This window comes from Cetorhinus maximus, chromosome 12 (genome assembly GCF_964194155.1).
Source record: "Cetorhinus maximus chromosome 12, sCetMax3.hap1.1, whole genome shotgun sequence".
Taxonomy (NCBI): Eukaryota; Metazoa; Chordata; class Chondrichthyes; order Lamniformes; family Cetorhinidae; genus Cetorhinus; species Cetorhinus maximus.
Window position 1 is genome coordinate 96552796 of NC_135890.1, and position 26390 is coordinate 96579185.

Consider the following 26390-nt stretch of genomic DNA (forward strand, 5'->3'; position numbering starts at 1 on the left):
TTATGTTGATTCTAATATTGAAAATCTCTTGGCTACTTCACAACTCATTGCATTTTCCGTCACCTCACTTGATTCGTAGTGCACAGCGGCTCCATAGGAATTGCTACCTTTCCTGTACTTTGCTCAATCATCCTGCTTCATTTGTGGCCCTACAGAATGAACGCTGCAGTCTACCGAACTATGGAGGGAATCCTAGCCGAGCCCAATTATTAGCTGCATAGTGATCAGAAATCAGAATGGCAACCAATTGCTTTCTCTCTGTTTTTGCCCAACTTGAGGAGGCTAAATCAAAAATGTGCCTCATTTGGCAAAGATCAATTAGCTCAACACCAATCGGAGATTGAACCTTGGACCGTACAACGGTTTTAAAATTTGTTATTGTGTTGGGATACTTTTTCTGTGTAGATTGAAATTGCAGTACAGTACACATTCTGCATACTGAACAATAGTTTTTCTGCAAGCAATTACCGGAAATGTTGTTTAAAAGGAAATGTTGTTTAAAAGCAGTTCCTCCAATTGATTTGTTTGCAGGAGTATGATGGAACTCTGAACTTAAACTAACTGAAGAACTCTATCTTGTCATTTGTATTGTAGCCCAGAATTACTCCAAGCTTTTTGTGTTCCCAAGATTATCTTCTCTTGCCTTCAGCTGGAGGTGCTCAGTGTCGGCTATAACTGGCATTGTGCTGGAAGAGAAGGCAGCTCAGTCACAGAGATGAATTCATTCTGTGAACTGATGCTTGGAGATCTATTTTTTGGAAGAACTGGAAGTTGACGACTCATACATTTGCAAAATGCTCAAGCGCAAATATTCTTCAGTGAATCAGAAGACTGCGACAAACTGATTTCCCAAACTTGGAGCTGGGTTCATACTTTTGGAAGTTAGGTGACAGGAAGCACCATTTGCCACAGGTCCAGTATTTCTTATTATCTGAGAAAATTACAATTGATCCCTGTACAATTGATGCAAACTCTTAAAAGTCCTTTTCAGACATTCTTAAAAAGAATTACAGATTCCACAGACACTTTAAAGAAATTATACATTTTTCTTACTGTACTGCTTCCAGGTCAAAGGTTGTCACAGCCCGCACAGGAACTTCCATATCTTTCTAAAGGTGTGGTGACCAGAACTGGATGCAGTACTCTACTTGGGGCCTAACCAGAGTTTTATATAGGTTCGGCATAACTTCCTTGCTTTTGTAGTCAATGCCTCTATTTCTGAAGCCCAAGTTCTCATTGCTTTGCTGAACACTCTTTCAGTACGCCCTGCCACCTTCAAAGATCAATGCACATGCACCCCCAGGTCTCTCTATTCTTGCACACATTTTAGAATTGTGCAATGAAGTCTATATTGCCCCTCCCTTTACCTTCTGCCAATGCATCACCTCGCACTTCTCTGTATGAAGTGCCCTCTTGTTTGCCTATTCTGCTAACCTATGTCCTGATGCCGGCTATCTCTCTATCTCTCTATATCTATCAATGGTCTTAACACTGATCCTTTCCCTCCAGTCTGAAAAACAGCCATTTACCAGAACTCACTGCTTCCTTGCCTTAAGCCAATTTTTAAAATCCAATTTCACATTGGCCCTCCTACTTCATGAGCCTCAATTTTGTTAAGCAGCCTTTTATGTGGTACCTTGTCAGATGCTTTATTAAAATCCATATAGATAACATGCATCACATTTCCTTCATCAGCCTTCTCTGTTACTTCTTTAAAAACAATCAATTAGATTAGAGGAGCACGATCTGCCTTTTACAAATCCGTGCTGGCTCTCCTTAATTAACTCAAACCTCTCCAAGTGCCTGTTTATTTTTTTTAAGGAATCTTACCCACCATGTTAGACGAATAGGTCTGTAGTTGCTAGGATGGTTCTTGCACAATGGTATCATATTTGCCACTCTCGAATACTCTGGTACCTCCCCTATATCTGGGGAGGGGATTAAAAAATAAAGGCAAGTCCTTCCGCTATCTCCACTCCCACTTCCTTTAGTAACATGGGATGCAAAGCACCAGATCAGCTGATTTATTTACCCTAAGCATAGTCAGCCTTCTTTCAATTTTCACACTATCCATTGCTTTCACCAACTCTGCTTCTACTGATACTTTTGTCAGATTCCTCTTGCTTAGTAAACTTTCAATCCAATGCTTCATTAAGCTTGATGAATCACAGTCGAGTTTTCAAGTAGAGAGGCACTAGAACTGCATGTAATAGTTTTATACTGTTGCAAATTTGTAGTTTGTAAGATTGTTTTGGTTTAGGGCTGTCCAACAACAAGCTTGGTTGTTAAAGGAGCATCCAGATTGTCTTACTGGAAGAAGGTGTGAGATATTCGCAACTGTGCTGACAGTGGATAGACAGTTAGCCTCCAAGACCCTCAGAGAGGTGTTAAGAATGTCAGGTTTTGTAAATGGTTATGCTTTAAACTGTCTATTTAATTTCAAGATAGAATTGAGTTGGGGGTCTAAAGGGTATCTAATTAGCATTTCTACCTGGATACAAGGCCAATGTGATTCATATTGCCATGGAGATTGGCTTTGTGAGGGGAAGAGTCCATAGCAAACCATTGTAGTACAGGGTTTTTCTTAAAATATCCCTGAACCCCTCGGGTCAGTCTGCAAGAATCTGGGAGAGATAGAGGCAGCCAGCCTCTCCTGTTCACTATACAGAATGCTCTCAGATTGGTGAGCAAGTTTGTGAGGAAGTTGGAAGATTCACCTAGCTTTAGCTAGAGGGAGGAACCTTCAGAATAACCCTCACTGTGAAAGCCAGACAGAGATTAGAAGTTATCTTGCTGAGAAGGTAAAAAGGAAGCAAGCAACTGGGAGCTGGGAATGGCTTTGGACTGGTTCCTGGTGGATGAAGTGTCCACTTAAGGGAGGGAATAAAGTATAATAGTGGAAGGGGATTTTAATTCATTTTAAAATTTAAATGGGGGTAACATTTCTGCAGTTTAGTATAAGTTACCAAGTGAATTGTGTTTAGACAATGTGGCTTTCAGTTTGTTTATCATGGTCAAAGTTTTAAAGCTTGAAACCTTGCTGTGTGATCCTTCCAGTTAGTCACTGGAAATTGAAAAACCTTTTTTAAAAAATTATCAGTCTCTTTGGGAATAATAACAATACCAGAATTGGTTGTTATAGTTTGTGCTTCTTGCCAATAGTCCCTACTTCCTCATGACAAACTCAGTTTTTCATTCATAAGCCTACAATTCCAATTAACCAAAAGTTAACCTTTCATATGGGGTGCAGGGGACACTTGACAATTTCATGACCAAAGGAAGTTGATGGGGATATGGTTCCCTGGCCGTTAAACTTTCGTGGACTGGTTTCAGCAAAGTGCTGGTTATAAACAACACTCAGCACCTCAAGTACAAGGTAAATGGCTGCAAAGTCTCCGAAGGAGTATCATGGCCTGGGGAGGGAGCAGGCTGGGGTTAGGACAGGGAGAGGCCTAAAGTTTCCTTGTGGGGCCAGGAGGAGCATTTTTGCCTTACTGGGCTTCTTCTGGAAGTAGAGTTGACCTGTAAAAGCAAAATTTTATAAAACTTTTCCAATGGGTGGAATTTTCCGCTCCCGCAAGAGGCGGGAATCGTGGTGGGCAAAGGCAGTAAATTAGGTGTGATTGGAAAAGTCAGTTTCCCACCGGCGGAAAATTAGTTTGGAACTTTGTTCTCCTGACTTTGATAGTTAAAGGCGGGTTGAGTTTCTCGCTGCTCGATGTCTGGAACTTCATTTGCAGCTCATGAATTCTCATTAAAAGGCCAACTTGCCGGAATTACACTCCCCCTCCAAATTAGGTGCCCCACCAGCGGATAATTAGAACAGTCTGTTTTACGACTGTGTATGAGAGGCATGCACCTGGCGAGCTTCAGTTCATCCACAACTCTGAAGTCAGTATACGCTGCTTTCACTTTCCTTTAAGACCGCGGCTGCAAGATATCAAGTGTCTGTGTAATACAATCTGCTCCAAGGCTGGACACAGGAGGCAAGACCAGCGGAGAAGGGTGAGACAAAGGCAGGATTGGGGGGGGTGGTGAGGGGGTGGAACACTAGAGGGGAGGTGTGAGATGGAGGCAGGACTGGGGTAGGGTAGAGACAGGACTGGCCGGGGCGAGGTGGAGGGACACGAGAGGGGAGGGGGGGATGTACCGAGGGGACGCCAGGGGGGAGGTGGAGGCAGGGGGCGAATATATGAGGGGATTGGGGAGATGGAAACAGTACTGGGGGGTGGTCAAGGAACAGAGTGAAAGACTGTCTGGGGAAAGAGTTTCAGACTGTCTATGGAAGAGTCAGACACTGTCCTGGGAATGAGGCCACGCTGTTGGGAAAACATTGAAGAGACTTTCCTAGGGCTGTCTGGGCCTAGTTAGAGGGCTCTGTATGGCACGCATGTCTTGGTCTCGGTCTTCGGCGGGGGATGGCCTCTTTGTACAATGACGGTCGTTCAGTGTGTTGTGCAGTTGTGATCCGTCACCTAAGGAATTTGGTCCTGGGGGTTCGAGTCATGGTAATGTGAGGCAGAGGGCACAGCAATGTTCAGGGGAGGCATCTGGATCCTGTATGTCGGTAGCTGAAAAGTCATTGGGTGGGGTGGGTATTGGATGCTCTCAAGGCGGGGGGGTCCAGAAAAGTAAGGGTGCATGTTGACTTGAAGGGAAGGGGTCAGGTCGACGAATGGCATGGGAACATTGAAGGATTCAGGACGGAGAACCAGAATATCCACATGAACAATGATAGGGTCAAGGGTAACTGGGGGAGGCTGGATAGTGACAGGAAGAATGAGAATTAGGAGACGGTGAATGGGAGGAACTTAGCGGGTGATAGGGGGAGATTGAAAGCTGGTCTCACTCACAAAAGTCAACAGCACCATTTCTACAGAAATGCGAAGAAAGATGCAGTTTGAAAAACATGAGAAAAAAATCAATTGGGATGGGATCTCGGCATGTAGGAGGAGTTCAGCAAAACAATTTTGGGCCGATTGAAGGGGTATCCTATAAATTTCCTGTTCAAACCATGGTGAGCAGGGCTCAGCTGAGTGCTGGACTTGAGGGTCTGATGCACAATGAACGAGCTTGACTCTTTTACTAATGGTGCATATTCAGGCGGGAATCCATTAAGTCCGAAGTGCTGCGGTGCATTTCATCTTAATTGGCAAATGACCCTTGCAGAGGCATATGAGATTGGATGTAGGGTCAAACAATCAAGAGCCACGGCTGCTGCGCAGAAGCAACATGGACCCTAGAAACCTCAATGTTCCCAGTGTATTGGTCATGGCATTTAAGTCACCTTGCTTGCAGTCATGATGTAACTGCAAGGATTGGGTATAGATGGTTATTTTCAAGGCCACTAAACACAACTAATAGAAGCCTGACTGAAGGTTATAGGACTTGGGTCTTTTGAGCCTAATTAATACCCTCATTGTGAATGCGCAGTCACATCTGAGGGGGATGCTCAGCATGTTATGGCACAGCTGATGGTAAATGTTGAGTTGTTCAAATCCCAAAGGGAAACTTGAAACAACTGCCACAGCATGTTTTGCAATTTGTATAAATTTCGAGATGTGTGCCTTGAATTCAGTAGTAATAAGGCCGCCAAGTCTTATAGGTTTTTACAAAACTAGACTAAACATTTATTAATAGAAGAAATGACTTTAAATACATACATTAATCTACAAATTACTACTTTGATAACTTGTAAATCCCCATCTTAATCTGACTCCCAGTTAACTTTCATTAAGGCAACAGTCAGACACATTTCGAAAAGACCCAGGCAAAGTAAATCATGCCCTGAACAGTCGAATTCAAAGTGAGTTCTCTTGCCTTCAGCCTGTATATACCAAACTGAAGTTATTTCACACTTGTTGAATTTTAGACTGCCTTCCTTTACACACACAGCCTTCACTCCTTTATGCATAATTACCTCTTTGAATGCAAATACCCATTGTTTCACTACCCCTTTGGACTTTACTTTCCTGATAATAAAATTCTCTCATGGCACTAAGTTTTACCAGTAATCTTTGGAAAAAATTAGCATACTGTTTCTAAACTTCACCTGGCTAGGTGACACATTTCACCCCTCCTTTGAAAACATTCCAGTCTGGTTTATTTAAAAATGCAACTGTCCTTTTACACCTTACATTCTAAACTTCCCTCATGTTTACCATGTTTACATCAAAGCCTTCAGACCAGCTGCCTTTAATCCAATTAAGTCTCTCTCTCACACTCTCTCTCACACTCTCTCTCTCTCACACTCTCTCTCTCTCTCACACTCTCTCTCTCTCTCACACACTCTCTCTCTCTCACAGTCTCTCTCACACTCTCACACTCTCTCTCACTCTCTCTCTCTCTCTCTCTCTCTCTCTCTCTCTCACACACACACAATTACTCTATTTTACAATAAATTGCAATAAAATTGAAAATTATTATATCTTCGTGACATACCTCTCATCCTTTAGGATGATATGATATCCTGCAAGGGGTAGCCTGGGGGTTTCATGTACAGACTGAGGGTGAGTCAAGGGCTAGAGACTGGATTCCTGTCTTGAATATGGAAGGGGACCACTCAAGGAGAACTACCATTGATTGCTTAATTGTATCTGTGCACAGATACAAGGAGGAGTGGAAAATGCAGGCTGTAGGCAACACAACCTTGTTGATAGCTCTGATTAGAATGAGGAGAAGAAGGGTCCAGCGCCAATTGGTGCAGCCTCGAGAAGTCCATTGCTGTGAGGATCAAGAGCCAGGGGGACCCCAGGAAGTCCCAGGATGCTGCCGAGGAGGGGCCAAATCCACGAAGACCTTTGGCGGGACCAAGGGTCTACAAATGACGGAGCTCATACATGGAGATGAGCAAGAGATAGTGTTGCAGGTGCCATCGCTTGTCTAGGGATGTGGTAGCTCCCATTTGCTACATGTGGTGCGAGTTCCTCACAGAGAAAGGACTTGGACCCATACCGGTTACTTTGAAGGTTACCACTGCGCTGAACTTTTTTGCCAGCGGCTCCTTCCAGGGTTCCACAGGGACCTTTGCTGAATCTAATAATCGATGACATGCAAATGCATAAGGGAGGTGACAGATGCCCTTTTCAATAAAACTCATTATTACATGCAGTTCTGGATGGATGAAGCAAGCCAGGCTGCCAGAGCTGCTGGATTCACTACTCTCTCAGGTTTCCCACAAGTTTAGGGCGTCACTCATTGCACACATGTGGCCTTGAGAGCTCCCTGGCAGCAGCCTGATGATACATTAATTAGTAGATAAGGATTTCACTCTGTGAACCCCAGCTCATTTGTGACTACCAGAAAGCAGATTCAGCATGTTTTTGCTAGGTTCCCAGGGAGCTCACATGACTCTTACATTTTGAGTCACTTGCAGATGCCACAGATATTTGAGGGACCTCGGTGCTGGTTGGCTCCTCGGTGATGAGGGGTACCCATAGAATACTTGGCTAATGATGCCAGTCTGTCAGCCACAGAGTGCATCTGAGGAGCGATACAATGCTGCACATTCTGCCACAAGGTCCTTAATAGAACAAACTATTGGCCACTTAAAGATGCTTTTCTGATGTTTGCACGGGTCAGACGGGGCTCTGCAGTATGCACCACAGAGAGTGTCCTGCATCATTGTTGTTTGCTGCGCTTTGCACAACCCTGCGTTGCAAAGTGGGAATGTGTTGCCAGAGGGAGACATATGGGGAGCTAGGCGTCTCCTTGGACGAGGAGGACTTGGAGGGGGATGACTCTGAAGAGGATAATGATTTGGATGAGCCACGTGAGGATGCTATTGCACAGGCACACGCAGCAGACTACTCATGACCGCCTCATAGCTACAAGATTCCAAGAGGAATAAGGTGAAGACAAGTTTTCACAATCGAAGATCTCTTCAGGCTTCGTTGCAGGGGAAACAACTAGACCTTCATTCTCAGTGTTTACACATCAGGAAAGGTCATCAATCTCTCAATGATTACGGAAGCAGCATGCCGTCTTCTGCTATAACGATGGGGTTATCCTTGGAAGGCATGGTAGATTTGGGAACATGTTGCCACGATGCAATGTGATTACCACTCTATTAGCACGCCTCCTTAAGCAACTACACATAGTCACACATTGCAGTCCTTTCCACCATGGCATTGACAAGTCTGTGGGCAAAGTAGCTTTCAAGCGGATAAAACGCCATTGCACACATGGATGCACTCATGTTGGTATGACAGCAGCTTAGCAAGGTTGTGCTAACAGGAAGAACATTTGGTTGGCACTTGACCATCTCAAGAGGGAGCAGCATTCGGACAGCGCCATCTCTCATGGTTGAATAATGCAAAGGCATCATTTTGCGGCTGAGCCCCAATATGCTTTTGGACATCAGGACACAGTGACCTGTTACCCTACATCATGCATCCAAAGCTGGGAGTTTTGTTCACATTGTCCTTGCAGAGAGTGGCTCACCAGGACCATGGTTTAATTATTTTGAAACACTCAGGATCCTGCATTCATCGAAAGCCTGCAAAGTTTATGTCCAGGAATACCTTGGCACTAGGGAGAATTGTGGCTCAGTCAATATTAGGCAGCAGCCAATGATAACTCCCCTTAAGAGACCCTGCTGAGGACTCTGGAAATGCACAAAAACATCACTTTCAGAGCATGACAGTCCTTGACATTGCCCCAGCTCTCACAGGCCCATCCTTTCTATATATCCCAAGTTAATGAGTGTACAGTCATGTAATGTATTCCATCTCGAGTTGCATACTGTGCATTTACAGCAGGATCATGTAAAGCACCACTAGGCAGCCATTCAGGAGCAAAGTAAGATCCTCACAGGTAAGCAGATGGCTTCATCAGGATGAGCACACAACTCTGACATCACACAATGATATCCCTCTTGCAGACACTTGTAACGTCACTGAGTCAAACCAACTTCCATAGTTCAGCATCATGCACGGGAAAGTGGGAACCAAGAATGGAACAACGTTCAACCTTAAACGCAGAGATGATAACAAGCTGCAGGGAGGCATTAAAGCCTATGGTGCTCAACGATGAATACTACTTTTCCCAAAAACTCACTGTCGTTAAAAGAAAACGCCATTGCAAAGTACACTTTATAGAAATGATTCTAACATTTGTTGCAACAAGTTCATGTGCCATTCACAAGCAACAGACATCGGTGTGAGTGCATCAGGGCAATCACTAAGCTTGATGAGGAATTCTGCTAAGGCCAAATAATGTCTGCCTGAGATTTAAGGGTCACAGGTGTATTGTCCAGTCATCATTGCCACATATGATGTGCCTTTGATGTTACAGATGTGGAAATAAAGGCTACTCAGTGGTGAGATTGTGAGGGACTTAATGCAACTGAGGATCCAGATGGGAGCCCATTGAGGGGGGTGTACATTTTTGACCCTCGACAGGACCTTGCATCACATCTATTAGCCATTGAATACCTGAGACTTGGAGATGGATAAATGTGAAATATACTTACAAAAGTGAAAAGTATAATTGAACACCCATGCCACCATTGTGCATTCAAAACTTTTAAATTTTTCTAACTCTACCGCTATGCCTAGGTGTAACACCAACATCGGGGGCAGAGGTGGAGGCAGCCCGCTGACTGGTATGCCCTGATGTTTGAGATGACTTTGGCGATCACCCTCTAGTGGCCCGAGGCCTTGAGGGCCCCAGCCTGCTAAGGATCTCCTGCTTTGGGGCAGGTGCACCCTCCTCAGCCTGACCTGTTGGTGAACACCAGATTGTGAACACGAGCCTACTTAGAACTAGGTCCCACCGAGGTGCGTGTATCTGCGCTGATGGAAGGTGCAGGTGAACACAGTGACAGGTCTTCATCAGACCTGTCTCCTCACCTGAGGTGGTCTGGGGGTTGAGGCATTTGCTGGAGGACATGCTTTGCCTTTTCTTGCTGGTACCGGAATAGAGAAAAGAGAAAATTAGTGATTGACTAGGCAGGCTCCTAAATTACACATCACTCACGGTGATTGTCCGCATGTGGCCGATTGTGTATTAGATGCACATTCACTGACTTGTTTGGGGGAGGCCAATCTTGCCCTGTGCATGAATGATTCCTATCCCCTCTGGCCAGCTCTGTGGCCTGTTCCCTGTAGGCAGCAAGTGTCCTCAACTCTTGGGTCACCCCTTCAGTCTTGCCTCTGTTTTGTTGTGGGAAATCTTGTCCTGCATAAATACAGATGGATTGACAGTGAGCACTATGGATGAAAGACCAGTTCAGAAGCATGCATGCCCATTGTGTCTGCTGAGCCCTCCTGAGTAAGCGATTAAGATGCCATTTGCACAGGATCTTACGCGAGATGGTGATCTTAAAGTGGGTGGCAGATATTCAGTACTGATGTCCCATTTGCTGGTTGTGTGACATCCCTGCTGGCTCTAACCCTCAGACTACCTGATGAGTGAGAATTTAGAGTGAGTTACCCTGGCGGAGTGGAACAGATCATTCATCCTCTTTCGGCACTGCATACCGGTCCTTTTTTTGTTTCCTATGGGTGCTGACCCCCCCCCCCCAGCGACGACCACCTGGGCTGAAGTGGGAGGACCTCTTGCTCCCATCCCAAGGAAACTCATCCCTTTCGTAAACGGCCTTAAGGGGAATCCCCAGGGAGGCCTCGCTGAACCGTGGTGCAGACTGTTTTGACCTTATAGGCGCCATGGATTACCTGTCCGACAGAACACCTGGGCTGCAGTGAGTAAATGTCTGTGTGGGTGCCGTTAAAATATGGTGCCAGGACCTTTGACCCTATGAGGTAATTGGCGGGATGAATCTCTGCCCACCCCACCATGAGATTCACCGAGCTCCTCACATGCATAATTAATGAGCTGAAAAGTGGAAGATCACGCGGGCTCTTCCGACCTGCCATCTGGGGGAATCATGTCTACTTTCCCACCCGCCACCGCACTTAATCGCCAGAATGCAACATTCCACCTATGCAACTATTGGGTTTAAAAATCAAGCCCATTTTGTATGTTTAATTGACTATATTTACAATGGAACGAAAAACAAAATTCAGTATGTTTTGCCCATGCAGGTCACTCATGCTATCGAATTGTTTGTTTTTGAAAAGGTAGGTAGATCTGAATTAAATAGTCCCTGAAAACGAATGCGGGAATCATGATGCATGATTAAACAAAGTCTGTTGATTGCAATGCTGGCATCCTGACACCTTTGACTATTGTGCTGTCTGATGACCACAATGATTGCTGTGTGCAGACCTGCTGTTCACTAGCTACATACATTCGGCATGCCCAAACTCGTAACTTTAAAAATAACCACTTAAATAAGAGGTACGTTGTGGCTGGAGCAGGAGCTAGGATTTGGGCAGGAAGTGGATCTGACCTGGTAAACAGTGAAGAATGGCACAAGATGGGAAGGCATAGCCTCCCAAGGTTTGTTGACACTGCATTGGAGATCTTGGTGGAGGAGATGGAAAGGAGGAGAGATGCCCTGGATCCACAGGGGAACAGGTGGTCCTCCAAATACACTGTCAAAAGGCCATGCAGTCTAGCCGTGAGGACCTGGATGTAGTGCCATAAGAAGCTCAATGACCTCGTATTTTTAGATAAGGTCGGTGAATGCATATTCAAATACCTTAACCAACTGCACCATTAACCTCAATTCACCACAATCCCATCAGTCATCTAACAACAATCTCTATAATTCAGGACTCCTCATCCCCTCCGCCCCCCCTACCATTTAGCAACTTGTCTGCTCTTTGTGGCCCTTGCTCATTCTCCCAACCATGCTCTATTCCAAGGGGTCAGTTTGCTAGTGCACCTGGGAGCAACTGGTTTGTACAGAAAACTTGAAGTCAATGAAAGTCCTGCAGCATCCACCCCACCACTCCCTATAGATTTTTTTTTCGATTTGAAACAATTATAGAAAACACTAAACACTAAAAGCAAGGGTAAAGCCTGGAACTTGGAATTCCAAAATGGCAGTGCATGTATCGAATCAACATTATGATCTGCCCACTCTCACTATTTTAGCAAATGTTCTCCGTGTACCTTAGCATCGGTGCGAGTCATGGCAGAAGTGTGCGTGCAGCAGACACCATTTTGGTCTCCAAGTGACAGCTGTAGCTATCAAGTCCAATTTTGCACTCAAAAATTTTGTTTCTAAATCTTTATTCGAAAGCCTTCAAGAGGATAATTTTAGCTGAACTCTTCCATCGGTGGTTTTGGGCCTTTTTCTTGAACCACTATAGTCCTTGTAGCAATGATGCTCCCGCAATAATGTTAAATAGGGAATTCCTGGATTCTGACCCAGTAATAATGAGGGAATGGCAATATTTGCCCAAGTCAGGATACTACTGTGTTTAAACTTAATGAATGCAGAAAACTAGAGTAAATGATGAAATCAGGATTAAGCTGTTCCCAAGTTTGAGGTTTCTATTCTTAGAGGATGCATTTAATTGTTTTGGAGGCACTTGCCATTATTAAACTTGACATTTTAAAACTGCATAGGCCTGCATGTGATCAGTGAATTGGTAACAAGTGGATATAAAATACCAGGTTAGGTCTGTGCAAGAATTAGATGATCCAGTCGTTGTGAGGTGCTGCAATTGCCCTATGTATTGTTTCTTTTTGAAGCGGAAAATCAGCTACGGTGCCTATTTCTGTTCAATATCCAGTTAACCCTGTTGAAATGTTTGCATGTGTGAACAATGGCTGCTGGCAGCATCAGGCTTGGTTGTAATTATTATCTGTGTCTTCTGCTTTCTCACATTGATGTTTCTTTTTCTTATTAAGTGCTTTTCAGAATTTCCTGAAAGTGAAGTGTTTTGTGTAACACCAAGGTTTTTTAATTTTGAAAGCTTCTTAGAGCTGATGGAAATGGACATAGCTAATGAATTTTCAGACCATAACAGACCATAAATGCCTAGAACGTATTTATGACTTGGGCAATATTTACTCTCCAGGATCATTGTTGCATTAAAACAGCGCTGAATAAAGCCGCTATCCTACCACAGTGAAGTTGTTCAGTATTGGCCAATGTGTGCATATGCATTCTATTCTTGTCAAACTTGGACTAACATCTGAAAGATTTTCTAGATGAGCTCTTTCTGATGGGTCATTTTATTATCATCGCTTAGCTTTCTAGTTGAATTTGACTGTCATTTTTGGGTGAACGTGGTAGCCATCCATATTCAAATCGCTTGTAAATTAAAGATCACTGAAACACAAAGATATAATTTTCAGCACAAGGTAATGGCTTCTGGAGCTGACATTACCTGATTTTTTTATTTACTGATTTCTACAGACACTCAATGTTTGTTGCAGGTGGACTTGGTAGACTGGGTGGACAACATGTGGCCACGGCATTTAAAAGAGAAGCAAATGGACTCCACAAATGCAATTGCAGAAATGAAATACCCCAAAGTTCAGAAGTAAGTGAATTTTTTTTTTAAGTTGAAAGCAAACGTTCAGAATCTATAAATTTTTACATCCTTAATAATGCCATATGGCTGAAATGTGGTGTATTTCATTTTTAGGATTTGCTGAAGGATCCAGTTATGAGATTTTTACATTAGATTAATGGTGTGCTGTGTGGAAATGGGCCAGATTGATTCTTATTCAGGAGTTCTACTCCAGAACCTATTGCCAAGTCTGCGTAATGGAATTAATTAGAAGAGATGTCTAAACCAGTCATCTATGTGAGTTATATACACAGTACTCCCATTTGTAATGGAAGCTATTTTCTTTTGGACCATTGCTGTAACTTCCGAGCTCCAGGGCAGTGTAACGGCGGGTGGCAGGTACCCCAAAGATGTGCTGGGGAACATCCCATTCTCTCCCCCCCCCCCCCAATGTTCCCAGGTAAGGTTTGCATGGCAATTGCCTGGGAAGAGCAAACTTCATTGGATAATTGATCTGCACTGGGAACCATCCGAAAATGCGATTTAAATTGCAAAGTTCAGATGATCCCAACTGTGTTACATCAATAGTTACCAAGAAAAAAATTAGAAGTATTAGAACCACTTCTAACTTCTGGGTAATTATTGTACAGACCCTCCCCACAGGCTCCCCGACTGCCCACCTAACTAGCCTCCAGAGGGACTCCCCACGCCCGTGAAGACACACCACCTCATGGGATATTCTCTCTCTCTCTCTCTCTCTCTCTCTCTCTCTCTCTCTCTCCTCCCCCCCCCCCCCCCCCCCCCCCCCCACCCCCCCCCCCCCCCCCCCCCACTTCCCTGAGGGTCCCGCCTGCCCCAGCATACAGCCGAACTGACCCAAGCCCCAACAAATCCCCCCTGGCTCCGAGGCACAGCCCTAGTGCCGTAAAAAAGGGGGCGTGGACTCCTTGCAGCCAACTGAACTGCCCTTGATGCTAGGCCCTAGGACATGCTGCATTGCCTGGATCTCACATTTGCCCCATATCCTTCAATACCTTTGGCTAACAGAAATCTATCAATCTCAGATCTAAAGTTAATAATTGACCTAGTTAACTGCGGTTTGCAGAAGAGACTTCTAAACTTTTACCACCCGTAGCATATGGAAATGTTTCCTAATTTCACTCCTGATAAGCTTGGCTTTAATTTTTAGCTTAAGACCTGTGGTCCTAGATTCCCCAATCAACAGAAGTAGTTGTTCACATCCCCTCCCTCACTCGCACCCCCTCCCTCGCTTGCGCCCTCTCTCTTCCCTCTCCCCCTGCGCTCTGTCCCTCTCTCTGCCCCCTCCCCACCGTGCTTGCTCCCTCTTTTTCCCCCCTGCACCCTCTCGCTCGATCCCTCTCTCTTTCCCCCTCCATTCCCATGCTTGCTCCCTCTCTCTTCCCCCCACTCCACTCCTGCGCTCGCTCGCTCTCTCTTCCCACCCCTACGCTCATACCCTCTCTGTCTACCTTGTAGGTTACCTTTAAGATCTTAAATTTCGATCAAATCAACCCTTACTCTTTAAAGTTCCTTTTTTAAGTTACTCACCCCTACAAGGCACATGTGATAGAATACTATTCCCTTGCCTGGCTGAGTGCAGCATCAAAAACACTGAGTGCAGCATCAAAAACACTGAGTGCAGCATCAAAAACACTGAGTGCAGCATCAAAAACACTGAGTGCAGCATCAAAAACACTGAGTGCAGCATCAAAAACACTGAGTGCAGCATCAAAAACACTGAGTGCAGCATCAAAAACACTGAGTGCAGCATCAAAAACACTGAGTGCAGCATCAAAAACACTGAGTGCAGCATCAAAAACACTGAGTGCAGCATCAAAAACACTGAGTGCAGCATCAAAAACACTGAGTGCAGCATCAAAAACACTGAGTGCAGCATCAAAAACACTGAGTGCAGCATCAAAAACACTGAGTGCAGCATCAAAAACACTGAGTGCAGCATCAAAAACACTGAGTGCAGCATCAAAAACACTGAGTGCAGCATCAAAAACACTGAGTGCAGCATCAAAAACACTGAGTGCAGCATCAAAAACACTGAGTGCAGCATCAAAAACACTGAGTGCAGCATCAAAAACACTGAGTGCAGCATCAAAAACACTGAGTGCAGCATCAAAAACACTGAGTGCAGCATCAAAAACACTGAGTGCAGCATCAAAAACACTGAGTGCAGCATCAAAAACACTGAGTGCAGCATCAAAAACACTGAGTGCAGCATCAAAAACACTGAGTGCAGCATCAAAAACACTGAGTGCAGCATCAAAAACACTGAGTGCAGCATCAAAAACACTGAGTGCAGCATCAAAAACACTGAGTGCAGCATCAAAAACACTGAAGAAGCTCAACACCATCCAGGGACAAAGTAGTCAATTTGATTGGTGCCCCATCCGCTACCGTGATCGTTGACTTCCTTCGCCACTGGTTCACGTGGCTGCACTGTACACTGTGTACTTGATGCACTGCAGAAACTTGCCAGGGCTTTTTCGAATGCACCTTCCAAATCCATGACCTAGAAGAACAGGTTAGCAGGTGTATGGGAACACCACCACTTGCAAGATCCCGCTCCAAATCACACACCATCCTGACTTGAAAATATCTAGCTATTCCCTCACCGTCGATGTGCCAAAACCCTGGAACTCCCAATCTATACCACAGTCTTCAGTGGTTCAAGAAGGCAGCTAACTACCAACATCTCAAGAGCAATTGGGGATGGGCAATAACTGTTGGCTTTGCCAGCAATGCTCACATCCCATGGACGAATAATAACAAAAGATCCAGGAAATACACAGCAGTAATTAAGACTTATCACGCTGTTTAAAAAGACTTCTTAAACTGAAGTGGGCAATTCTTAACTTGCTGGGATGAGTTTAGTCTGTGTTTACAACATGTACAGGAACTTTACATTGTTCGGTACATTCGAATGGGGAGCCAGATGACAAGATGTCGTTTTCATAACAGCTTATGGCTGATCGGTGCATCCTGGTCAGCAACTTTTCGATGTTTGCGTTTACCTGCACTTGCCTGAAGACAATGGCCAATTTACACATAAATAGCACTGAGCACCGTGACCCTCGTCGCTATATTTCAACAAATTCTGGGCTGTTGTTTTTCTCACAACAAACATGCCTTATCTTGTTTGAATGCTTTTACAAAAAGCAAGACCTGGTATTGTCTGAGAATGGACAGTCTTGCCATATATAAACAAGACGTTGAAGTTGTGTAGACACTGATATATATGTGGCAAATCTTACCCTGTTGCCTCTTTGGGTCTGTTTAGCTGGTCCTGGCTCAGCCCTTGGCATCTCAGAGACACAGGCCTCCAATGTTCACCAGACTGATTCCTGGGATGGCAGAATTGTCGTATGAGGAGAGAGTGAGCCGACTAGGCCTGTATTCACTGGAGTTTAGAAGAATGAGAAGGGACTTCATTGAAATGTATAAAATTCTGACAGGACTGGACACAATGGATGCAGGGATGATGTCCCCCCTGGCTGCGGGGGTGGAGGGGGGTGTCTAGAACAAAGGATCACTGTCTCAGGATACGGGGTAGGCCGTTTAGGACTGAGATGAGGAGAAATTTCTTCTTCACTCAGAGGGTGGTGAACCTGTGGAATTCTCTACCACAGAGGGCTGTGGACGCCAAGTCACTGAGTATATTTAAGAAGGAAATAGATAGATTTCTGGACTCTTAAAGGCGTCAAGGGGTATGGGGAGAAAGCAGGAGTAAGACGTTGAGACAGAGGATCAGCCATGATCGTATTGAATGGCGGAGCGGGCTTGAAGGGCTGAATGACCGACTCCGATTTTCTTTGTTTCTATGGAATTGTTGAAGTGTATTTTAATTGCAAATTTCTACCATACAAGTCAGTTTAATCATTTTTTTTGGTAAAATTTACTCATTTACAACGTTACAGAAATAAATGTTATTTCCAGTAGTAAGTTCTCAATTTAATGGGACCTCAAGATGGTGACCAAAAGGATGTTCAGAAAAATTGAGCTATTTGATTGGTTTGTCCTTTTTATTAATTATCAACTTCTTCTGACACCTTTACCTTTTTATTATAAAATTATTTGCTTTATGAAAATTCAGTCTTTCCAGTTGTGATTTATCTCTACTTTATCAACAAGAAATTTCAACCAAATATGTGCAAATGTGACACATATTTGTATAATATGATGCATTAAGTATATTGCAAAATATAAAGACCTGCTTCAAATTGTTCCGCATCTCTTAGTTTACTCAGCTGTAATTGCCTCTTGATGGTTGCTGAAGAACATCAGCTTACACACGGACCTTTTTTGTTTCCAAACGTACCTTAAAACCAGCTGAATAGTTCAGTTTTTATTTTCTGATGTTTAATATTGAAAAATTCTGATTTTTACAAAAAATGCTTTTGTATTTTTTTTCCCCCTCAGTGATCTTCCAGAAGAAGGAACAGGGCTTGCAAACTATGTATTGGAAAGCCTTGTGGGTAGCCAGTCTGAGTGTTGGTCATAGGCGTTCCTAGAAGTTTTTGTCAGAGTTGTATGCAGGGAGCAGTGGTTTACTAACTCAGATCTATTCAACAAAGCGATTCATCTAGGCATGACATGGATATCCGTCTCCAGCGGAAAATACTGTTATAGGCATTGCTAATCCAAAAACGTGCTATTGGATAGGCAAGTGCAACATTTTTGGTCAGCAATGAAGGATTTTTGAAAATATTTTGAATGATTGAATTGCTTTGTCTAGCTTTATTTTTAATTGTTGCTGACTGCCCATTTTGAAAGCATTATGACAATCTTAATCCATGGTTCATGTTAATATTTGAGAGGTAGTGTTCAGTTCTGGGAAGATTGTTGTTGTGAAGGTAAGGGAACTAAAATGCTGGGCTTTAGAGATTGTGAGACACCTAAAAGAAAATGGCAGTTCAGAAGGTTACCCATGTTTGTTTGATGAAGTCAGAATATAAGAGATGGAGCAGGTGGGCTTGCTTAGCTGGAGAACTGGAGACATGATATCTACACTGCTTGCAAAGAAATGCAGTCCAGAGAGATGTTTTATTTTGGGAGTTAGAGCTAAATTAATTTAAAAGCATTCGGTGAACTCTGAATGGAGATGAGTGAAGCCTAAGAAGATGCTCTGGTTTCAATTTGTCTGAGTGTTCTGTAGCAGGGGAAGAGGCTCCAGATCGAAAAGGTGCTGCTTTAAGCAGACTCCAGCCAGTTAAGGGTCAGAAAAGCTCGGGGAGCCATTTATAGCTTGTTGCAGCTGGGAGACTGGCGTTCGGGGGCAGTACCAGCTTAGAGAAGCTAGCGGTTTGCCAAAGAGTTGGAAGTGCGCAGGTAATTAGAGACAGGAATGCAGCTTCATAAATCTCATGGAACGCAATCTCAGGAGGAGATATTGAACTATTGGAAGGTGAACAGTCCAAGTCAGAGCATCTTTTTGAGGGAATTCAGAAGCTAAATCTTCGAAGAGTTGAAATCCCCCATAAAGGAGACAGAGTTTTTATGAGTTTTTTGACTCTGTGGTCGCTGACACCTGGGTGGGTTGCTGAGAAATCCGTGCGATGTGTCTTGGCTGCATCTGCCATTTAATGTGCAGAGTGTGGTGTGTTCAACCACAGTTTGCCTGTTAATTCATATTTACCTCATGTTAATTCTGAATGTTTAGAGTATAGGATAGATATTGTAGATTGTTTTCCTTTTCTGACATTGTATAGCAAAGTTTATTTTGTTTGTTTAAAACCATGGAATCTTGTGGCTTTATTCTCTTAGTGGGTAACTGGGATTTCAAACTTAGTCTACTTTAAACAAATAAGTTACTGGTCTCTAACTGGATTGTAACAATAAGTTTTTGAACTTGGTAGTTTTGATCTCTACTTGCTAATTAGTATGACCTCAGCTATAGTGTGATTTATTGCTGCTTTATGTATGTCAAGGTATAAACCAATCAAGTTCCATGTGTGCCACAAATTTGTATGTAAGAAAATGTGATGTCCGGAGCATGACTGATTGAGGCACATGCAATACAGAACTTTAAAATTTAAATAGTAGATTTCATGTGGTGTTTCTCGTAGCATGTTGGATGGTATGTTGTCTAAGCAGAAGAGTTTTATGCAATGGCTAATATTTTCTTTTGGTCCGAAGGTGGAGTTGCATTATTGGGGACTGTTTGAATGGGTTGTTGATATACACAAATAGTTTTTTAAAAAATAAATATTGATCAGTAAACCTTGCCTGGTATTGATTTTTGTGCACTAGCAGCTGGCTGATTTTTCAAAGCTTCACCGTTGCAGTTTGATGCTGAGTGGCACAGAGAGCACAAGTTGAGTGGGGGAAATGATGGGAGGCCCCAGCAGAGGAGATGAAACACAACAGGGTCTAATTTCTTAGTAAACAGAGCCATAGGCCTATCAGAATTTAATGTGGCATTGTTCAAGGAGCTCTGCAAGTTAGAATATGCTCAGACTTAGAAGCACATGGGATTTTAAAGTTATTTTGCCTCTGACAGTTAACTGGATGGGCGGATGTACCATTTTAATGTAAATTAATATACATATATATACATTATGTACACTTATTGAAATTTTCTTTCTGTTCCAATTTTCTCCCCTCATCTCAAACCCAAGCAGCCATTTTTCATGTGCAAGCCTGGATAGTGAGGGATGGCAAGCTGTTTGATTGTGAGATGTACCTCACAGTGAGACCCAGTCTTGTCCTCATGCATTAACCACACATGTGCACTTACCAGGGGTTTGCTGGACATCAAACAAGAACAGGAACATCAGCTGATTACGTTTTCTCTATTATCCGATCTCGAACCCAGTTCATGAAGGCCTGTTGTGGCTCCCCAACTGACAAACTGATAGAGGTTAACTAGCTCAACACACACCCATCTAAAATAAATGTGTGGATGTTTTTGTTAAGATAGTGGACGAAAAAAACTTGATATGAATGAGCTAAGTATTCTTAAGATAATATCATACACCTTATTTTGCCAGCTCAGGGAGGTTGCATGAGAAACTGGCAAATAATCCTCATTAAATAAATGTGATGGAATCCCTACTGTCTTTCCAGTCTTACTACAGAGTTAATATGTTCCCCTACTGTGCCCATAGCTCTTCAACTTACACCTGGATCTGACAAAAAGCCTAATTGACTTCAGTTCACTGTTTTATTCCTTAAGGTATTGGGTGTATTAGTCATTTTAATTGATTTTCTATGGAAATGTTTGTATTTATTGTGACAGGAAGTGTATAAGTGCTAGTTACCTTTTCTGAAACGTATTATTAGAGTCTTATGCCTGTTAGTGACAGTGATGGATCTCCTATCCGATAGTGTGTGCTGGAAACGTGAAAGCACTTTTGGTAATACTGATTGCTTCAGTTCATTTTGTGAATGATAGAATCCTTAGTTCGCCTTTTAGGCCTTGGAAAAGACCCATGAACACAATTAAAGTGCAACTCGGCAATGGGTTTCAGACGAGCAAATTTAGAGTAATATACAAAGCGATCTGATTGGCAAGGTGAAATTCAGCATTAAAATTATTTGCCTTCACCTGAGCTTTACTAAGAGGTGACAGACAGCACAGTAGCAGTAGTTGTAGATGCCAGTGCATAAATGGGCAGTTGTGTTATAAAAATGAACTGTAACAAAAATAGGTTCAGGGATTGAGACAGGTTGATTTTTTAATGCATTTTGAGATATTGTCCTACCACCATCTCTATAATTCTTTTTCCAATTAGTTTTATAGCTGCATTAAGTGGGACATGGTCATGATAACCCTTTTGCTAGATAATTCTTTCAGTACTTTTTCGCATTTCGTTAACATCCACGCAGATTTTAAATTCTAAATATTTTGCAAGATTTGAGTAATCTGTAAACATTCAGTATTCTGATTATTTTAGAAACAGTTTTTGTGTACTTTACTATGGTAATGCTAAGATTAAGTTCAGAAGTACAGTAGAAATAACCGCCCTTTTGTTTATTTTCTGATATGAGCTGCATTATTTCTATTTAAAATTAAGATCTAAAACATGCTTACATACAGAGCCTGACCCAGTGTTCTGTAGTGGCTAACTACAGGGAGACTTCCTCTTTAATTGTGAAATAACAGATCATGGTTATGTAAGCCAGTCTGTTTTCTGAAATAGGTTATTCAGGTCCACACAAGTTGTGGTTTTGGTGGGCACCCAAGTCTCTCTCGCAATTGCTCTGCAAGGAACATGGAGGGTCTAGTTACCATTGCTGATTCAGGAGAACTGTAACAGTAACAACGGGGAACAAAGACTATTAGACCCTGTAAATTGCCTGAGCTGTCTTCATGACATCAGTGCATATCTTTCTGTCAACCTCAATCCTGGATCCTGTTGCTAGGCAGCGGACTTCTCCTTACCAGAAGCAGCTCTGATCCGCAGACTGCTGCTGTTGCCACCTGGTACAGTCCTTCACAGCCTATCAGCAGAGGAGAGTGTGCATTGCCTGCATAGTGCTTAGATTTTATCTCTAAAATGAAGGCAATAAGTGAAGAGAAGATGAGACAATAAATGATCTTTAGAAGAGTTCAGCAACGCTGACACAACATAACCCACAAAAAGCAGCAACCGGAGTAATGGTGGGTTCACATTAACAGCTGAATTATTTCTAAGGTGCATGGAGCATCAGTTCAGTGTGATTCAGCCATTAGTTACAGCTGACGGCTGCTGCTGAACCTAACAGGACTGGGGAATCATGCAGTGAGCGTAAGGCAGCAAATCTTTGCAGCAGATTTATTTGATCATCCTACAGATGTGCAATTAGATTTTTCTTTAGTTTTTTTTAGAAATACTTATTTATATGTGTGGATGTTGGCCTGTGATTATATGTATTGGAAGCATAATTGATGAATGCTGATATGTGATTGCATTGTAAGTATTTTGCCCTGCTGTTTGGTACACTGTAACCAGGGCACTATAATTGGCTTTTTCTGTGCACTTGTGAAATTGGGTGCAGCTGCTGTACTGATATGCAATAGAATTGAATTTCAGAAAATTATTTTCCACACACACAAATGTGTAACAAAGTTCACATGCTTGTGGGCCATAAATTTGCTCGCTGGATTCTACAACTAGTTTAGATGTGTACAAGTAGAAGCTCTACATTAACAGATGGAAGTAATTTTATAATAAATTTACTCCTCCCAATTTATAAGGCATTAGGAGAGCACTTAGTCATTTTCCATTAACATGCAGGCATCTTAAAACTGAGAATTTATTTTTCAATTTGAATGCTGCATTTATGAGAGAGATTACAGAAAATATTGATATTTTCTTTCCTTTTGTGGAAATGAAGGATGAACCAATGTTTCTTTAACATTGGAACTATTTTGGTTTGTCCCTTTAATTCAATGTACTTTGAACTTGTAATTAATAACTGATTCCCATTTGGAAGTTGTTCCATCTTTTACGCAATTTCTAGCAGATCAATTTCACTTTAGTCTTGAAACACAGCTGCAGTATGGTTCTCAATGATGCAGTGAGGACCATACATCATTTGCTGATTTCCTTGGAGGGCAAAAAAAAAATTATATTGAAACCCAAAAATAAAAATTACTTATCTTAAAATGTGTTAGGTTAAATGAGCAGTACAGTCATGTTCAAAGCAGACACCTTGCATGAAATGTCCTGTCCTTGTTGACCTCCATCATGTCATTAGAGGACATTACTTGCTGCTGTTCTTGGTCATGATTGAATCCTCATATAGGTCAACAACTTGCTGATTGCTAAAGCATGAAGTGATTAATTGTTAAATGCTTTCTCTGCAGGTACTGCTTAATGAGCGTTAAAGGATGCTACACAGATTTTCACATTGATTTTGGTGGCACTTCTGTCTGGTATCACATTCTTCGAGGAGGGAAGGTAAGCAGTTGTTTATTTGCGATATTTGAGCTGTTAATTTCAATTTAATAAACTTGAAAAGTGAGGGGTTTATGTACACAACTGTGCTGACCAGGGTGATATTTTAAAGCAAAGATTATATTAAACATGGTTTAACAAATGAGAGGAACATTTTTGGGCCAATAAAAGCCAAAATGTTAATTTTATGTATAGCAAATCAAAGCTGACAATTTAGGCTTTCCTTTCTGTTGAAAGACTCTACCTTTTATAATTGTGAACCATGTGGACCAGAAAAAGCCAAATTTGAGTCACCTGACTATATTGAATTAATTGTTCTAGAACAGAAATTGGGACACTCTCCAGAGGCTCCTGCTGTGGAAAGAGAGATGTTTGGATATGGGGTATGGGTAGGATATGCCATTTTTGCCCCCATGTAGATATTGGAAGTTGAACTGCACTGCTTAGCAATTTAGCTACATGAGCTGAGTTTTCATTGTTTTCCCGTGGACTTGGCTGCTTCATTGCTGCAAAGTGTGAGTATATTGGCACACATGGAATGGAAAGTTGTGTACTTTGCATCAGAACTGTCCACATGTCATATTCCTGATGGATGGGTGGAAACAAGATGCCCTTTCCGAGTGGGGTGGAGGGCAGGGGTGTAAATTACAAGCCAACATTGATAGCACTCTTAAGAGTTGGTCAGTGTCAAAGACCCAGAAACCAATAACCTGTTCAGTTTCTCCGATGGTGAGAGTTCTGTCGTCAAGCTGGCCTAAGGCAGCCTACAAGTTAGGTTATCTATACAACATGGCAGCTTAATCAAAATACTCTGGAGGAGAATTTTAATTGTTTGCTATTTATAGTGAAATAAAAGACACAACCTAATACAAACCTTTTGATTTCATTATAATTAACAAAAATGGAAATCCTACCCCTATTTTTTTCAAACGTGTTTTTCTACATTAAAGGCACTATATAAATTCAAGTTTTTATTACTGTGACACAGGCAAATCAATGTCACTTGCGAAGCTATTTGAAGCTGCAGTGTAATGACATATAGGGTCTGCCATATTCTCTTCTGTACGCTCAACATGTCTCAGAGCAGTCTTTTTGGGCGGGTTGTTTTTATTTTAAGTTTCTTTGAAATGTAGCAAAGCAATCTTTCCAAAGCCTTTTTAATCTATTTTCTTGCCCCTCCTTTTTTTGGTATCACTTGTACCAGACACTGTGCCAAGAATGAACACCCAACTTCTATTACAGATCTAATAAAAGTAAATCCGTGACAGTTGCCAAGTTATTGTTTTTGTTCCTTCTCACTCACCCCTTCTGCTCCCTCCCACTTAAATGTGAAGTTTGGTCCCTCCCTTGGTAATGCAACAGAGATTGGCCCTCACTGTGGAAAATAGCAAGTGGAAATCTGCATCCTCCTTCCTGAGAGCACAGTACAATTGAGCCTCCACAAGCTTTGTTATTTTGGAAATGTCACGACATAATGATGTGGAAGTTGTGGCAGTAGAACAGGAGAAATTGGAGTGGTGAACTGTGCGGTGATCTGACCTATCTCTCTATCCCTTTCTATTAAAGAATCACTTGTTAGTTGAATGTTCAGTTAACCCACAACCAGAAGAAATGGCATATGTCACCCAGTCATACCTCCTACTGCTGTCTCTGGTTGATCATCATTTGAGTTGCTTAAGGAATTGTGTAATGGGACATGAAGTAAATGGCTATTATTACAACTATGTATATATATTAAGATATATTATCTTTGATATCTTATCTTAATATCAATATATCTCTATCTATTTCTAGTTACGCATAAATTGAAGATAGCTCTAGTATCATATGCATATATATTTTCAGTTCTCATGCAGAATTTTGAGCCACAGGAAAGCATATCAAAATTAGCATGTATAATTTTCAAACCCTCCGGAGTATTTAGTACTTTGTTTGAGGGTTTGTAATATTCTAAGTAACTAATGACGTGGACCATTGAAAGATCATTACTGCGTGTCACATAATTTTTTTAGAATTACAATTTAAAATTGAATCTTATTTTACCTGCGATCTTTAGAGGCTTAAACAACTAAAGGAGTATTTAGTTTAAAATTTCATTGGTGTGTTTAAAATTTGTAACAGTGTAAAATGTGACCATTCTGAAGAAATACCGGTTTTATAAGCAGTCTGTCTCATTCAGGTTTTCTGGTTAGTTCCCCCTACGTCACACAATCTGGAGATTTATGAAGAGTGGGTTCTGTCAGGAAAGCAAGGCGATATTTTCCTTGGGGACAGAGTGGATGGATGCCAACGGATTGAGTTAAAACAAGGATATACGTTTTTGATCCCTTCAGGTAACTGAAGACATCTATTACTATTTGTCACTTTGCATTACCTACATTAGCAGATTGGAGGAGGGTGGGGTTTGTAGGTGCATACAACCTAAGTGAATCTGGAAAAAAAAGACATTCCTTTGTGTGCTGCCCTTTTAGCTACTGCTTTAAATATGTGGGGGATAAAGTGCTGTAAATAAATCAGTTTCACTGAATCATTCTTAGCTGTCAGCCATTTATACTTGAGTGGCTGATTGCATCATCTAGCATAGTTACAGGCTGTAATGTTACTCAGCATTATCTTTGCTGTATTTAGCTGTATTTGTACATACTTGGATCTGCTTATTAACATCTCACTGAGATACATATCACCTGTAAAAGCAGATGAAGTACATTTTTTGTTCAGTTTGACTTGGATTGTTTTATTAAGAGGGTCAACCTCTTAGTTTCCAGTAGTGTTGTGTCTGGAGATTGAGTTTTTAAATGAAATTTCATCTGTCCTATTCCATTTGTGCATCTCTGGAAAGCCATTTCCTTTATCATCTGAGGGATAGCAGTCTGATTTGTCGTCAAATGGCTTGAAATGAACGATTCTAAAAGATCATGCACTACTATGTGCACTTCATGTGACATGACTGCAAGATAGTCACTCTTCATTTCTCCCCCCAGCACCTCCACCCCACACACACACACAATTTTATAGCAGTGTATCTTCAGAATTTTTCCTGCTGCATAGCTTTAAGGCAGTTTCTATTATAGTCAGTAAAGTGGTTGAGATACTTGCAGAAAAT

At 42.2% G+C, this 26390-nt stretch overlaps 1 protein-coding gene across 19 annotated transcripts in view; it reads left to right on the forward strand.

The window, feature by feature from the left end:
• kdm2bb (lysine (K)-specific demethylase 2Bb) overlaps positions 1-26390 on the forward strand; it is a 252681-nt gene that overhangs the window by 90898 nt on the left and 135393 nt on the right. For 18 of the 19 annotated variants that reach the window (XM_078554196.1, XM_078554183.1, XM_078554193.1 and 15 more), the window contains 3 exons: positions 13297-13403; positions 23197-23290; positions 25467-25620. In XM_078554196.1, the coding sequence (XP_078410322.1) occupies positions 13297-13403; positions 23197-23290; positions 25467-25620 (355 nt within the window). Of the gene's footprint in view, positions 1-13276; positions 13404-23196; positions 23291-25466; positions 25621-26390 lie in introns of all 19 variants that reach the window. The other variant, XM_078554203.1, reaches the window with a different exon arrangement.